Source organism: Chiloscyllium punctatum, chromosome 38 (assembly GCF_047496795.1).
Source record: "Chiloscyllium punctatum isolate Juve2018m chromosome 38, sChiPun1.3, whole genome shotgun sequence".
In the NCBI taxonomy this organism is placed as follows: domain Eukaryota; kingdom Metazoa; phylum Chordata; class Chondrichthyes; order Orectolobiformes; family Hemiscylliidae; genus Chiloscyllium; species Chiloscyllium punctatum.
In genome coordinates, this window is record NC_092776.1 from 60,510,401 (window position 1) to 60,527,524 (window position 17,124).

Below are 17,124 nucleotides of genomic sequence, written 5' to 3' on the forward strand. Positions count from 1 at the left end.
GGGACTGAGAAGTATGAAAGAAACAGGTTGGGGGGGGGGGGGGGGGGGGGGGGGGGGGAAACAATCAGTATATATTTTTTTTTCCCAGTGGCGAATAGTCTCCAGAGGTCAAATGACCCCAGTGGAGAAACACTGGTGGAGAACTGGCAGTGGCTAATAAATCAGCGGCAAATCATCACCAACCCCCTAGAATCTGATCTGGTTGGGTAATTGTGTTGTATCATTAGAATCAACCAGTTCAGAAGAGGCCATTTGGTTCATCAAGTATGTACTACCAAATATATACTACCAAATCAACATGAGTCCAGTTTTCCAGCAATAGGCTCATTGCCTTAAAATGTTAGGACATTTTAAGTGCTCATCCAAGTACTCTTTAAAAGGTTTGAGGTTACCCATCACAACTACCCTCCCAGGCAGTGCATTATGACTCTCTGGGTGAAACCTTTTTCCTTAAATCCTCTCTAAACCTCCTGCCTTTTACCTTTACCTCTGTTATTGATATTTCAACTGAGGGGAACAGCTACTTCCTATTCATTCTGTCCATGCCCCTCAACCTTACACACAGCAAAAGAAAAAGATGGGAACATTTATCACCAAACAATCGCAGAGAAGTAGTTTGTCTATATTAAAATAATTTTGGAGATGATTATGGCAAATGTGACAGGAATTAAAGATAATTGAAAGAACAACTCCCCTGTACTGTTCACAGCATGTCAAAAATTCATTTAACAAGACATAAATTAAGACTAGGGAATAACAAATCAGGATGTTTAGCGACAGAAGAATGACAATTCAGCTTGAACTGCACATTTTTTTAAAAACTTGCTTGGAGAATTTGATCCACAAAACCTGTTCAATATTCCATGAAAACAGTAAACAGGCAGCTTTATGTTTAACATGTATCAAACCTTACATTTTTCTAAAAAGCTTGAGGCTCACTGCAAGAGGATTAGTTTTACATGGCCCACAGCAGATGTGGATGGGTGATAGTAGGCGGGATTAGAGGTAGTTGAGGAGCTAAGTGCAGTTAGAAGTACTGAATTCTCAATACTTAAGTGCATCAACACTGAGAGGAGGGCCTATCTTTGGTAGTATTAATCCAGTCATGGTCCTAAAATTAGCAAAAAATGGGAGGTGCTCTTGGGTCTGGAAAACACCTGGGGAAGGGGTATGCTTCCAGGGACTGGTAGTGGTATTGGAAAGGCAAACTATAATCCCAAATCAGATGTAAAAACCTGCAAACATCTCTCGCCTCCAATATTTGTAGCATTTCAGGATTCTTAGTAATCTCAATATAGTCACTGTTTTAACAATATCCTGAGGGAAGAATATAAAATGCATAAAGAGAAGATGATGAAGCTAGGAGCATTTAATGGCCATTCAGAGCCAGTACAAACTTGAATCCTTGGTTCCCTCAAGGTAAACCTTAGTTAGAATGTTCCTACACAGTTACTAGGTTACAATCCTGGAACGTCCTCTCCACCCTAACCCCAAAAGGAAGGCATGCATTGGTGTTCCTTACAGAAGGGTACAGAGTTTCAAGATCTCAGATGATACAAAGAACTTAGAAGGATAGTAACTGAGGAGGATGATTAGTGATGTCAAGGGGATATAAAACATGTTGGTGGTGGGGACAGTCAAATTTCAGAATCCCTACAGTGCAGACAGAGGTCATACAGTCGATCGAGTCTGTACCAACCCTCTGAAGAGCACCCCACCATATCCCTGTTACCGCATATTTAGCCCACCTAGCCTGAACACTACTGTACAATATAGCCTGGTCAATCTACCTAACCTGCACAGCTATGTATTATGGGAGGAAACTGAGGGCACGTGGAAAAACCCAGCGAAGGCAGACTGAGCAAACTCTTTACAGTGACCAGAGACTGGAATCAAATCCGGGTCCCTGGTGCTGAGAGGCAGTAGTGCCAACCACGGAGCCACCATCACAGGCAGGTTAAATTTACAAATAGTTCTAACTTTGCCATTCTTTCTGAATAGAAAGAATGCGGAGTCCTCTGATTGTTGGTGCAACTTGATTTGTCTGCGCGCTCATCTCTACTGGAAATGAAGAACTCATTAATTTAAAATCTGAAATATTGTTATCATTCATGGCTCAATGTTGCTTTCAGCTACTTTGAAAGAGCGACAATTTAGGCAACTCTATTACTGAGGAATGCATTTTATCATTATCTTTAAAAGCAAAATTTTAAACCCAAGTAGTTAAACAGGTTTGAAGAGAAACAAAAACAGACAAAACCTCTCAAAATTTATCACAGCAATCTAAAGGTGGATCCATGCAATAATTTATTGATAGACTTTGCAGACTGGTTATTAGTATTTACTGTTTACTAGTTTCCAATTGTTACTTTAATTGTTAAGTCACAAATATTTGCATTCCTATTTGTTCAATACGAAATTTGAGCAAACTTCAGTTCAAACCATTGGTGGACACCATGTCCCTGGTAATATGAACACTTCTAATACCTCATGGGTTTATCTCATGTTATGCTGCAGTGGCCATACCAAGCCCAGGGCTCAGACAAAGAAATTATAGGATAGAAACAAACTCAACAAAGAATAAACAGAACATAGAACAGTACAACACAGTACTAGCCCTTTGGCCCTAGATGTTGTGCCAGCCTTTTATCCTACATACCCTTTTTGTACTACTTTCCAAGTGCCTATCCAGGAGTCGCTAAAACACCCCGATGTATCTATCAGACATATTACCACACCTGGCAATGCAATCCACACACCCACCACCCTCTGTGTGAAGAATCTACCTCTGATATCTTCTCTAAACCTTCTTCCAATTATCTTAAAAAGTTATGCTCCCTCATGATAGACATTCCCACCCCAGGGAAAAAAAAACCTCTGTCCATCCATACTATCTATGACTCTCATTATCTTATACACCCTGTCGCCTCTCACCCGTCTTCACTCCAAACAGAAAAGCATTAGCTCCATCAACCTTTCATAAGACGTGCCCTCCAGTCCAGGCAGCATCCTGGCAAATGATTAGATTCTCTACAGTGTGGAAACAGGCCCTTCAGCCCAACAAGTCCACACCAACCCCCCGAAGAGTAACCCACCCAAACCCATTTCCCTCTGACTAATGCACCTAACATTATGGGCAATTTAGCATGGCCAATTCACCCAACCTGCACATCTTTGGACTGTGGGAGGATACCGGAAGAAACCCATGCATTCACTGGGAGGATGGGCAAACTCCACACAGACAGACAGTCGCCTGAGGCTGGAATCGAGCCCACGTCCCTGTCGCTGTGAGCCACCGTGCTGCCCACAAGTCTCCTCTGCATCCTCTCTAAAGCTTCCACAACTTTCCTATAAATGATGCAAAAGAACTGAACACAATATTCCAAGTGTGGTCTAACCAGGGGTCTATAGATAAAATTCAATTTAACTCTAACATCATACTTTCAGCTGTTTTGAAAGTATTTTAACTTGATATCTAAATACTTAGAACAAATTTGCAAGAGAGATTAAGCACTTTACATTGTACATGCAAACATAACACTTATAATGCAAAATAAGGTTTTGCAAAAAGGAAGGACGTGTAATTCAAAGATTCTGATAGAGATACAGACAGGCCCAAAGATGGTAAAATAAAATACCCAATGGACTGAAATTTTCATACTGGTTGCAAAGTATGTCTGGTAAAGATACAGACAAAAACTCTTACAGTACATTCAAAGAAATTGAAAAGATCCTGCAAATGAATAGCTTCAAAGTGGAACAAAACATTAAAAGTGCATAAAGAGACACAGACAGGAAAACAACATTGGTGGGGAGTACAGATGTCAAAAGACAAACATCAGAATCACATTTGTAGGTGATGCGCTTGAAAGAATATTTCCATAAAAAGAAACAAACAAAAGTGTACCTGGTGAAGCATGTGCAGAATATTTTGTTCCTGCTCGCTGGCAACTATATCTTCAACATTTTCTGTGATGCTTGTAATGTCAAACCAAGATTCAAAACTGGGGAGAAACAAAGATTGAGTTTATCACAAAGCTAGTTCTTAAACATCTATTTTGCTCCTCTCTCAATTTCAGTCCCTCCCATAAACGGGTCTGGGTCTGCTGTAAAATCAGGAGAACACCCTTTAACTGCCTGATATCTGGACAAACATTAGCAAGACTGAAGAACGCAACACAGAACTATTACAGCAGTTACTATACCAATTTTATCAAGTCACAACTTATTTCCCTCAAGAGGCATGAATATAATTAAGCATGCAGAGAATTAGGTTCTAAAGTTGAACCAACAGTTGGCTATTTTAATGAGAAAAGAACCAGTGAATTGATACATAAAACAACAAAGGACAATTCTCACTTCACTCTATAGACAGATTTCCAGAGGTCCAACTAACTAAACAGGTTCTGGTGACTGGTACAGAGTTTTAACACTAAGTGGGAAACTAGTTTAAATGCAGACAATTTGATGGGGAAAAACACATTATGATAATACACCGAAGTAGGAGATTAGCATACCTTCGTAACATAGCTTAAAAATGTGTTGCTGGAAAAGTGCAGCAGGTCAGGCAGCATCAAAGGAGGAGGAGAATTGACGTTTTGGGCAGAGGTCCTTCTTCAGGAATGAGGAAAGTGTGCCAAGCAGGCCAAGATAAAAGGTAGGGAGGAGGGGCGTTGGGAATGCGATAGGTGGAAGGAGGTTAAGGTGAGGGTGATAGGCCGGAGAGGGGTGGGGCAGAGAGGTTGGGAAGAAGATTGCAGATCAAGAAGACGGTGCTGAGTCCGAGGGTTGGGACTGAGATAAGGTGGGGGGGGGGGGGATGAGAAAGCTGGAAAAATCTGCATTCATCCCTTGTGGTTGGAGGGTTCCTAGGTGGAAGAGGAGTCGCTCTTCCTCCAGGCGTTGTGTTCCCATGGTCTGGCGATGGAGGAGGCCAAGGACTTGCATGTCCTTGGCGGAGTGGGAGGGGGAGTTAAAGTGTTCAGCCACAGTACGGTTGGGTTGGTTGGTGCGGGTGTCCCAAAGGTGTTCTGAAACGTTCCGCAAGTAGGCGGCCTGTCTCCCTAATGTATAGGAGGCCACATCGGGTGCAGCGGATGCAGTAAATGATGTGTGTGGAGGTGCAGGTGAATTTCTGATGGATATTGAAGGATCCCTTGGGGCCTTGGAGGGAAGTGAGGGGGGAGGTGTGGGCGCAAGTTTTGCATTTCTTGCGGTTGCAGGGGAAGGTGCAAGGAGTGGAGGTTGGGTTGGTGGGGGGTGTGGATCTGACAAGGGAGTCGCGGAAGGAGTGGCCTTTCCGGAACGCTGATAGGGGTGGGGAGGGAAATATATCCTTGGTGGTGGGGTCTGTTTGGAGGTGGCGGAAATGACGAAGGACGATCTGATGTATCTGGAGGTTGGTGGGGTGGTAGGTGAGGACTAGTGGGGTTCTGTCCTGGTGGCAATTGGAGGGGCGGGGTTCAAGGGCGGAGGAGCAGGAAGTGGAGGAGATGCGGTGGAGAGCATTGTCAACCACGCCTGAGGAGAAATTGCGGTCGTAACATCAAGGTACAGAAGACCCTTTGACAACAGCAGATACACTCCGTCAAACAGCATGGAAACAGACCCTTCGATCCAAATAGTCCATGCCAACCATAATCCCAAGTTAAACTAGCCCCACCTACCTGCGCCTGGCCCATACCCCTCCAAACCATTTCTTATCCACATACTAACCAAAGTGTTTTTCAAATCATTGTAACCATATCCGCATTCACCACATCACATGCAAATAGAGGATTGATATAATTGTTCATTCATATCTAGCACAAAAATGAAACACGAAAGGTGGTCTGACCATGGATAATGAGGGAAGCTAGATTGTATTAGATTCAAGGGGCAGCACGGCGGCTCTGTGGTTAGCACTGCTGCCTCACAAGCACCAGGGCCTGGGTTCAATTCCAACCTCAGTTGTATGGAGTTTGCATATTCTCCCCAGGCCTGCGTGGGTTTCCTCCGAAGTTCCAGTTTCTTCCCAGTCCAAAGATGTGCAGGTTAGGTGTACTGGCCATGCTAAGTTGCCCCATAGTGTCTAGGGATGTCCAGGTGGTTAAGCCATGAAAAAGAGAGAGTCTGTATGGGATACTTTTCAGAAACTTGCTGTGACCTTGTTCACAAATGGCCTGTTCCCACACTGTTGGGATTCTAAAAGGATGTGCAAGTTTGCAAACAAGGGCAAACAGAACTGAGGATTAGGAGCATTTAGCCCTCAGCAAAGGAAAATAAAGAGATTAAATGTGGGGACAGGGAAACTACACGAGAACAAACTTTTGGGGAACACAGTTTGAATGTAAAGGAAAAAAAAAATTAATAAAAACAAAATTAAACTTGGTTAAATCCTGAGAATTTATCAATCTAAATCCCAGAGTACTGAACGGAAGTGGCCCTGGGAAATAGGGAGTGCAATAGACAGAATGGTCCCTAAAATGAGGTCCAACCTTGAATCCCAATTTCCCCAAGACCATTTCCCTTCTAACATTAATTTTCTTCAGTCCTTCCTATCACTAGACCCTGTATTTTTCAACATTTTTGGGATGTTACCAAATATGTATTTAATTGGTTTGCCATCTTTGTTCCCCATTATAAATTCCCCTATGTATGACAGTCAGGCACCTACATTTGTCTTCGCTAATATTGCTTTCTTCACGTTCAAGCTGATCATACAAGTTTCTGTGGATATGTTCCCCACAAGCTTGTTCTCTTATTTTGATTTTCCCTCTCTATTCTTCTGATCTTCCTTTGCGGAAACCTAAACTGTTCCTAATCTTCAGTTCTGCTCTTACTGGCAAATCTGTACACTCTTTTCTTGACTCTAATACATCACAACTTAATATGCAATCTTAAATCTGTGCCAAAGAATTCAGTTGGTACCGAGAAAATACTTCCTGCTGTTTCTTCACAGTTGGCATTTGGCAAAGTGAGCCAAACTAAGAATTCATAACTTTTCCTTCCAAAAACATCCTGTGGAATTCTTGCCAGGCCTAAAGGAAATTAAAAGCTAACAGAAAGGAAATAGCAATTGGCACATCTTTGAGGTTTTATTTATCCCAGAAGCTTTGTTTTCATGATATGGGGTAGACCATTTATGACTGAGAAAATCTTTCTCAGTCGTAAAAAGATAGTGAACCTGAAGAATTCTCCACCATAGAAAACTATGGCAGCCACGGTACTGAATATATTCAAGGAAGGAAAGAGTTTTAAGATTTTAAAACATCAAGAGGCTGGAGAGGAAACAACATTGAAGGTGGAGGATCAGTCATTATCATATTGAATGGGGTAGCATGGTGGTTCAGCAGTTAGCACTGCAGCCTCACAGAACCAAGGACTCAGGTTCAATTCCAACTGTGGGTGACTGTCTATGTGGATTTTGCATAGTCTCCCAGCCTCTGCGTGGGTTTCCTCCGGGTGCTCCGGTTTCCTCCCACAATCCAAAGATGGGCAGGTTAGGTGAATTGGCCATGCTAAATTACCCATATTGTTCAGGGCTGTGTAGGTTAAGTCGAGTAATATGGTAGAGGAGTAGGTCAGGGTGGGTTACTCTGAGGTTTGGTGTGGACTTGTGGGGTCAAATGGCCTCTTACCACACCGCAGGTACTGTATGAATGATGGAGCAAACTTGAAGGGCTGAATGGACTACACCTGCTCCTAACTTCAATGTTCATCACTCAAAGCAATGAACACCTCAACTAATCACAGAATTACTGCTGCTAACTTAAAAAAAATCTAATTCAGCATTTCGTTGGATAAAAGTTACATGATGAGGGTAACACTTAGAACAATGATTGAAAGGGGTGGATCAGCACCATTTTGGAGAACACAAAGCCGAGCCCAGCAGTATTCTGGGGAGGACAGATGTGAACCAGAGTACAAACATACACTGGCAACACTCAACCAGTCAGGCAGCATCAATGGAAAGAACAAATAGATCTACTTTCTGGAAGTGAGCAGGCTTCTGTGGAACAGATCATCGTCATTATTCACAAATCAGCTCGCATGACTATTATGGACACCTGAATCAAAGTCACACAGCACGGAAAGAGATCCTTCGACTCAACTTTTCCCTGCCGACCAGATTTCCTCAACTAAACTAGTCAACAAAGACCAGAGGGCAACAATAAAGGAAATAAGGATGGAGAAGATTAAATGTGGGTAAGCTAGCCAATAATATAAAGGAAGACTGTAACAGTTTCTTTAGAAATATAAAGGGCAAAAGAGAGGCAAAATGGACATTAGACTGCTGGAAAATGATGCAGGAGAAATAGTAATAGCTAACAAGGAAATGGCTGAGGAACTGAATGATTACTTCACATCAGTCTTCACAGTGAAAATCATAAGCAATATCCCAAAATTTCAAAAGAGCGAGGGGGCACTGAGGAGTATGGTGGCCATCACCAAGAAGAAGGTGATAGAAAAACCAAATGGCCTGAAGGTGGATAAAACACCTGGACCAGATGGATTACACCAGAGTTCTAAGGGAGATAGCTGAAGAGATAGTGGAGGTGTGAGTGGTGATCTGTCAGGAATCACTATAATCAGGAAGAATCTCAGAGGGCTGGAAAATAACTAACATGACAACCCTGTCTAAAAAAAGTGAGTAAGGCAAAAGATGGAAAATTACAGGCAGGTTAGCCTAACCTCGGTCGTGGGTCAGATCCTGGAATCCATTGTGATGGCTGAGATTGCTAAATACTTGGTAAAATAGGGCAACGTCAATCTGGTTTCATCCAGAATTCTGAGGAAGTAACGAGCAGGTTAGATGAAGGAGAGCCAATGGATGTTAACTATCTGGACTTCAAGAAGGCCTTTGATAAGTTGCCACACAGGAGACTAGGAGTAAGATAAGGGCCCATGGTGTTAGAGACAAGATGCTACGTTGAGTATAGCTTGGCTGTTTGGCAGAATGCAGAGAGTGGGGATAAAAGGACTCTTCTCAGGATGGCAGGTAGTGATAAGTGGTATTCTGCAGGACTCAGCGTTGAGACCACATCTTTTCACTTTGTACATTGATGATCCAGATGAAGGAACGGAGGGTATTCTGGCTAAGTTTGCAGACAATACAAAAGATAGGTAGAGGGACAGGTAGCACTGAGGCGGTGGGGAGGCTGCAGAAGGAATTAGGACAGGTTAAGAGAGCAGACAAAGAAGTGGCAGATAGAGTACAACATGGGACAGTGTGAGGACATGCACTTTGGTAGGAAGAATAGAGCCATGGACTATTTCTAAATGGGGAGAAAATTCATAAGTCTTAAGTACGAAGAGACTTGGGAGTTCTAGTCCAGGATTCTCTCAAGGTAAACGTGCAGAGTGAGTCAATAGTCAGGAAGGCAAATGCAACGATGGCATTTATTTTGAAAGGATTTGTACATAAAAGCAGGGATGTACGTCTGAGGCTGGTCAGACCAGAGTTTTGGGCCCCATACCTCAGGAAGGATGTAATGGCTCTGGAGTGTGTTCAGAGGAGGTTCGTGAGATTGGCCCCAGGAATGAAAAGCGTAACATATGATAAAGGACTGTGGGTCTATACTCCATGGAGTTTAGAAGGATGGGGGGGGGGGGGGCGCGGGATCTAACTGAAACCTAGAATAATGAGCAGCTTATACAGAGTAGATGCTGGGAAGAGGTTTCCACTGGTAAAACAGACTAGGACCTGATGGCATAGCCCTAGAGTAAAGGGAAGAACTTTCAGAACAGAGATAAGGAGAACCTCTTTATCCAGAGAGTGATGATTCTATGGAATTCATTGCCACAGGAGACTGTGGAGGCCAAGTGATTAAGTATATTTGAGACGGAGACAGGTAGGTTATTGATTGTCAAGGGAATCAAGGGTTACGAGGAGAAAGTAGGAGAATGGGGCTTAGAAACCTATCAACCATGACTGAATGGCAGAGCAGACTCAATGGGCTGAATGGCCTAATTTCTGCACCTATGACATATGTTCTTATTTGGCTCATATCTCTCTAAACCTCTCCTTCAAAGCCATCAATTGTGATTGGGGATTCCCTAGTCAGGGGCACAAATGGACATTTCTGTGGCCTACAGGCAGACATCAGAATGATGTGCTTCCTCCTGATGCCAAGGGGAAAGAAAGTCTCGGAGAGGGTGCAGAATATTGTCAAAAAGGGGAGAGAGTGACCAGCAGGTCACTGTACTCGTTGGTACCAAAAACAAAAGGAAGAGAAAGAGAGACAAGGCTCTGTATAGAGAATATCAGAAATTAGGCAGGGGGTTAAAAAGTAGGTCCTCGAGGGTAGTAACATTTGGATTACTCCCAGTGCCATGTACTTGTGAGTAGAAATAGGAGGATAGAGCAGATGAATGCGTGGCTGAAGAACTAGTGCAGGGGGCAGGGATTCACATTTTGGATCATTAAGATCCCTTCCACGCCAGAAGAGACCTAAGTAAGAAGGATGGGTTGCACTTGAATTGAAAGGGGACCAATATCCTGGCACAGAGATTTGCTACTGCTACTCAGTTAAAAAATAAGTCTGGCACAGTAGAGAAGTATCGCAAGTTAAGTAGTCAAGGCAGGCAAAAGCAAGGCAGAGAATGAGGTAAAACAGACTTAAACTGCATTGAAATAAATGCAAGAGGCCTGATAGGTAAGACAGATGAACTCGGCTGGTTGGGAATAGGGGAATAGAGATATCATAGCTACTATAGAAATATGGCTTAGGGAGGGGCAGGACTGCCAGCTTCTTTGTTACAGGGTATAGATGCTACACAAAAGAAAGGAGGGCAAGAGAGGAGGGGAGTGGCATTTTTGGTTAAGGGTAACATTACGGCTACATTTAAGGAGGATATTGCTGGGAGAAGGTCCAGTGGAGAAACATGGGTAGAAATAGGAAAGGGATGATCACCTTATTGGGATTGTACTACAGGCCCCCCAGTAATCAGTGGGAAATTGAGAAACAAATATCAGGTGATCTCAGGTATCTGCAAGAATAAAAGGGTTGTAATGGTAAGGGAATTTAACTTTTCAAACATAGACTGGGACTATCATATAGCATTAAGGACTTGGATAGAGAGGAATTGGTTACATGTGTACAAGAAAATTTTTTCTTATTCAGGATGCACCTACTAAGGGAAGGTACAAAATTTGACTTTCGCTTGGGAAATGAGGCAGGGCAAGTGACTGGTCACAGTGGGGGAGCACCTTGGGGTCAGCAACCATTATTCTATTAGTTTTAAAATAGCTATGGAAAACATAGACCTGATCTAAAATTTAAAGTTTAAATTGGAGTAAAGCCAATTTTGATGGTATTAAGCTAGAACGTTCAAATGTTGACCAGGAGAGGCTATTTGCATGTAATGGTACGGGTAGCAAGTGAGAGGCCTTTAAAAATGCAATAACAAGAGTTCAGAGACACATATTACTGTTAATGCAAAGGGTAAAGCCTGTGGAATGCTGGATGAAGAGAGAAACTGAGGCTCTGGCCAAGAAAAAGAGAGGCGTGTGTCAGGTATAGACAGCTGGGATCGAGTGAATTCCTAGGGCAGTAGGAATATACCCAAGAGGAAATCAGGACGGCAAAAAGGGACAAGATATTTTCAGCAAATAAGGTTAAGGAAAACCTAAAGAGATTCTCCAAATAAACTAAAGGGGTGAGAGAAAAAAAAAATAATTAGGGAGAGCACAGGACTCCTTAGAGATCAACAAGGCCATCTATGGTTAGAACCACAGGAGCTGGGTGAGATACTAAACAAGTATTTTGCAACAGTATTTGTTGTGGAGAAGGATACGGAAGCCAAAGAACTTGGGGAAATAAACGGAGATACAAGTGTCCATATTACTGAAGAAGTGGTGCTGAACATCGTAACTCAAAAAGGTGGATAACTTTCACCACCCTGTCTAGAAGTGATGCCACTTTCAAGGAATCACATACCTGTACCCCTTTCTGTTCAACAACTCTACCCAGGATTCTATCATTAACTGTGCAAGTATTGGTCATCTCTTCAAAAAATGCTCAATCAAGTTTGAGACACATGATTTCTCTCAGACAAAGCCATGCTGACTATCCCTAATTAAAGTTAAAAGTTTCGCAACCTCAGGTTATAAACTAACAGGTTTATTTGCAAAGAACTAGCTTTCAGAGCGCTGCTCCTTCATCAGATAGCTAGTGAGGCAGGGTCATAAGACACAGAATTTATAGCAAAAGATCAGTGTCACACAATTAAAATGATATATTGAACAAACCTAGACTGGTGTTAAGTCTTTCATCCTTTAGAATGGGTTGTAGGTTTTGATTCAATAATATGTAAACCCTAGAACTTCTTTTAAGTCACATTCCCAAGATAAGCTAAAGTTTTATGCAAAAAGGTGATATCTCAGGTCAGACAATGTATTAAAGGTGTGGGGCTAGAGTCTGTCTGTATCCCAATCTCAAGTCAGACTGGTTTTATTGGGTGGCACGGTGGTTAGCATTACTGCCTCACAGCGCCACAGACCTGGGTTAAATTCCTGCCTCAGGCAACTGACTGTGCAAACTCCGCACATTCTCCTAGTGTCTGCGTGGGTTTCCTCCAGGTGCTCCAATGCAGCCTTCGGGATATGCAACAATGATAGCCAAGTTCGCTACCAACAAGAATGGCCTCAACCAGGACCATGGGTTCATCTAACACTACAGGTACACACACACATACACACCATCCCACTCACATCCTCTCACAGGCTTACACTCCGTCACACTCACTCTAACGAGCAGGTACTCTCTCTCCCCCTCAAATGCAAACACAAGTCTATTGGGTGAATTTGCATAATAGTATTTGCAGGTACATTATATTTTTACTCTAAACGCAGATAGTCAATCCATATAACATTTTATAAATTGCACAATGGAAAGAGAACCAATCTGACTTAAGATTAGGACACAGACTCTAACCTCCAACCTTTAATGCATGGTCTGAGCTGAAATGTCATCTTTTTTAAAAATAAAACCTGAACTTACCGAGAATGTGACTTAAAAGACATTCTGGAATTTACATATCAATGAACTGAAACCTGTAATATTCTAAAAGATGAAAGACTTAACAGCAATCTAGGTTTGTTCAATGTATTGTTTTAATTGCATGACACCGTGATCTCTTGCAATAAATTCTGTGTCTTATGATCCTGCCCCACGATGAAAGAGTAGCACTCTGAAAAGCTAGTACTTCCAAATAAACCTGTTGGACTATAACCTGGTGTTATATAATTCTTAACTTTGTCAACTCCAGTCCAACACCGGCACCTTCACATTATCCCGAATCGGTTCTTGCCTTTCCAAATGAATGCAAATCCAGCATCTCAAAATCCTCTCCAACAACTTACCTACCACAGACATCATGCCCACCAGCCTGTAGTTTCCTGACTTTTCCTTGCAGTCTTGCTTAATTAGTCCTTTTAAAAGCTTTCCTCTTCCACCTGAAACCTATGCCCTCTAGTTTGGGACTCCCCTACCCTGGGGGAAAAAAAACCTTAGCTATTCACCTGATCCGTACCTCTCATGATTTTATAAACCGCTAGAAGGTCTCCCCGGAGTCTCCAACCCTCCAGGGAAAATAGCCCCAGTCTGTTCAGCTTCTCCCTATAGCTCAAACCCTAGCAACATCCCTGTGAATTTTTTCTGAACTTTTTCCAAGCTTAACATCTTTCATTAAGCAGGAGACCAGAACTGAATGCATTATTCCAAACGTTGGCGTAGCCAATGTCCTGTACAGTCAATGAAGTTCTTCTGAAGCGGAGTTAGTGTTCCTAGTAATGTAGGAAATGTGGCAGTACATTTGTGCACACACCAAGCAACCACAAATGTGATAACAACCAAATATTTTGTTTGTGATATTGATTTAAATGTTGGCTGGAGATAATTCTCCTACCTTTCTTCTAAATAGCACCATTGAACCTTTACAACATTCTGTAAAAGGTAGACCAGAGCTTGTTTAATGTCTCATTCTGACAGTTCAGCTTGCTCTCAGGACTGGACTTAAGTGCCAGTCTTGATTTGTGCTCAACTACTGGAGTGGGACTCCCACAGCCACACCTTATATGGCAATTTCATATACAAATATATTCCAAAAGCATCACAGAGGCAAACCTGACAAAAGGAACAGCTATTAGAAGAGGCAACAAAAATAAAAAACTGGTCAGAAACAAGAGTTGTAAATGGAGAGGAAAGAGGACAATGCAATGCAGAGCTTCCACTACTTTCCACAATATCAATTGCTGCCAAATTCAGGACTACTTGGAGTTTGATTAAGACAATTCAAGTCAACAGGAGACTTCATTCCCCTCAGCACAGCTCAGGAATTACTTTGATCATTAAGTCACAAATTCATAGTGTACAACACAGAAACGTTGATAATGATCTGTCCAGTTGAGAAGCCTGTTAAAAAGGTCCACAAATGCCAACTCCCAGGTTAACATATCTTTAAATTCCATTCACCTTTGTGCATTTGTGTAAACTAGGATTTGATTACAGAACTACAAGGCCACTGCATCATTCATTTTTCTAATTCACCACAACTCATGGAACTCGAATTTGGCCTGGTGAAGTGAAATGCTGTGGAAAAATGTGTCCTGGAATTAAACAGCAAGCCTTTTCCCTATTTTTATGTTTGTTGAAAGCCCTCTGATCATCCCATCAGCCTATGTCTTGAAGAACCACTGCACCAAAAGGCTAATGCACCTACATGACAAATCACAACTGAAGTTACTGCCCTAAAGCTTAGCAGCAATTTGACAGCATGGTACAAGATGATCTTTCCCTTCTTAACATAAAGGAACACATATTCCTATGGCAATCCCAGTACATTAATCTTGGGATCTTTTACTAACAACTCTGCTACAGTAGGTGGTGCCTTTGACAGAAAAGATCTAGTAAATTCAAAACAGTGAAGCACCCAATCCATTCACAGTGGTTACCTTTTCAAGTCATCAAATACATCAGGCAGTAGAAAGTTGAGAAGTGACCAGAGTTCAGCCAGGTTATTCTGCAGGGGAGTTCCAGTCAACAGCAGTTTGTTGTCAGTGTTGAACCTTTTCAACTCCTGAATAAGGCGACAATTTAAGTTCTTGATTCTGTGGCCTTCATCCACGATGAGGTATTTCCAGTGACAATTCTATTTGATGAAAACCAAATGCAACTGTCATAGAGAAGTTTCAACTGTGGACCAACACAACGAAAACGTAAAATAAAGTCATCCATCCCATTCTTTTCTGACAGGCATTGAATCCTACTAGAACACAGCTCCATAGGAATCAAGATTTCACATAATGGCCACTCATGACCAATCCCAGACTTCACAGCAGCTTGACTCAGGACATTACAACCCAATGGAATATACAGTTGAGTCACCTGGGCAGCAGTAATACTGGAATATTTCTTCTGCCCAGGATTTGTTCATGAAAAAAGAACTAAGAAGTCTGAATCAATCTGGATTTAAAAGTTAATTCACTTTGAAGGTATTCATTAAAAGTGCAAAAATAATTTGTCAACGACATTGATTTAGATTCAGGCATAATGAAGAAAACTTACAGCTTGGAAAACCAGCCTATTACTTCTACTAGAAAAGTGCACACAAATGGATGAACTTGCTGATCTTCACACTAGGTTCAAACAGAGTGGTCACTGATGCACTATACCAGATAACTACACAGAATCAGATGACAAATTCCAAGTATTGCCAGAAGAAATTAAGATAAAGGCAACAAGGATGACAGAGTGTACAGATGTTGAGTGAGAAGATCAGCCATGATCTAGTTGACTTACAGAGCAAACTAGTGAGACCAAATGTGCTCCTCGCCCATGTGAAAACTTTACAATGCTCATTAACACTAAACAAAACTAACGATACTGCACATAAACAAAAATCAGTAAAACTAACCAATTTTAATGAAATTAAACCACAGAGACAAGTACCCACTCCAACATCAATCAGTGCTCACTGGTTTCAGCGATCGAATCTCAAGTCTGTTCCACAGCCGAGAATTCCATTCTGCATAATTGCTACTATCTTTGTAACAAATCAATTTATAAAGAGGGGATTTTGACAGAAAGGCCTCATTTATGAAATGTGTTTTATGCACTTGTCCTGTAAGCCAGAACCCTTGACCTTTTGATACATAACCAGAACACTATCTGATGCAACTAAAGAAACAGCTGCTTACATACCTGAAAGTGTTTCCTGTCCCTCATGGCTATTTCGTAAGAAGTGATAACAACTGGTAAAATGTGCAGAGAGCCTTGTCTTTTATGGATTTTACGCAGACTTTGTAAACGATCTTTCTGGTTCCCATGATAAAGCAGCACTGGAATCTGAGATACAGAGGTAAACATTAAAATTCACTCAAAACACACATCAAGACAAGGGGCTATTAGAGATCAGTCAGTCTCACCTCTGGTGTGAACCTCTTAAACTCAGATACCCAATTTGGGAGAGTAGATAGAGGGCCACAGACAAAGAAAGGCCCTGGAACTCCTCTATCCACCATCATGGCTATCATAGCAATGCACTGGACAGTCTTCCCCAGGCCCATCTCATCCGCCAGAATCCCATTAATACCGTTTTCCCACAGCATCTGAAACAGAAAAATAATTGCATTAGGATGCCTCCAAAGTATCAACAAAAACTCACCTTAAAAGATAACTTCATTATATTTAGTTTTTCTACCACACTGTGCAACAGATGAACAGTAATACAACAAAACCAAAGTGTATGCTCACTGGCTGGTCTATCAGGTTAGCCAAATGAGTCATAGTGGGGAAATTCCCCCACCCCTGGAAACTAATTCCAAGATCTTGACAGAAACAAGAGAATAGATCAGGAAAACAGAAAAGATCAGGCAATTTTCCACCCGCAATCACAGTAATGCTTTCTGTGGAAAATACACACAAGGACAGATCAGCTCAACTTTAACAGCTATTCAGACTACCATTTTCATTTCAGACTGATCACTTCTGTACAGGAGCAGAGACCTTTCAGCATGCATTGATCATCACCCTGGGGTTGGGGGAGCTGAAGAGGGCACAAAACACTCCAAACTCAACATCTGCAAATAATGTCCTAGTGTGCTCAACATCTCACTTAGGCAAATTCTGTCTCTCTATTCCG

At 42.0% G+C, this 17,124-nt stretch overlaps 1 protein-coding gene across 3 annotated transcripts in view; it reads right to left on the bottom strand.

The window, feature by feature from the left end:
- Window positions 1–17,124, bottom strand: part of hells (helicase, lymphoid specific) — a 62,415-nt gene that overhangs the window by 26,000 nt on the left and 19,291 nt on the right. For all 3 annotated transcript variants that reach the window (XM_072557977.1, XM_072557976.1, XM_072557975.1), the window contains exons 10-13: window positions 16,409–16,591; window positions 16,185–16,328; window positions 14,936–15,132; window positions 3,908–4,004 (exon numbers count right to left, since the gene is read on the bottom strand). In XM_072557977.1, the coding sequence (XP_072414078.1) occupies window positions 3,908–4,004; window positions 14,936–15,132; window positions 16,185–16,328; window positions 16,409–16,591 (621 nt within the window). The remainder of the gene's footprint in view (window positions 1–3,907; window positions 4,005–14,935; window positions 15,133–16,184; window positions 16,329–16,408; window positions 16,592–17,124) is intronic.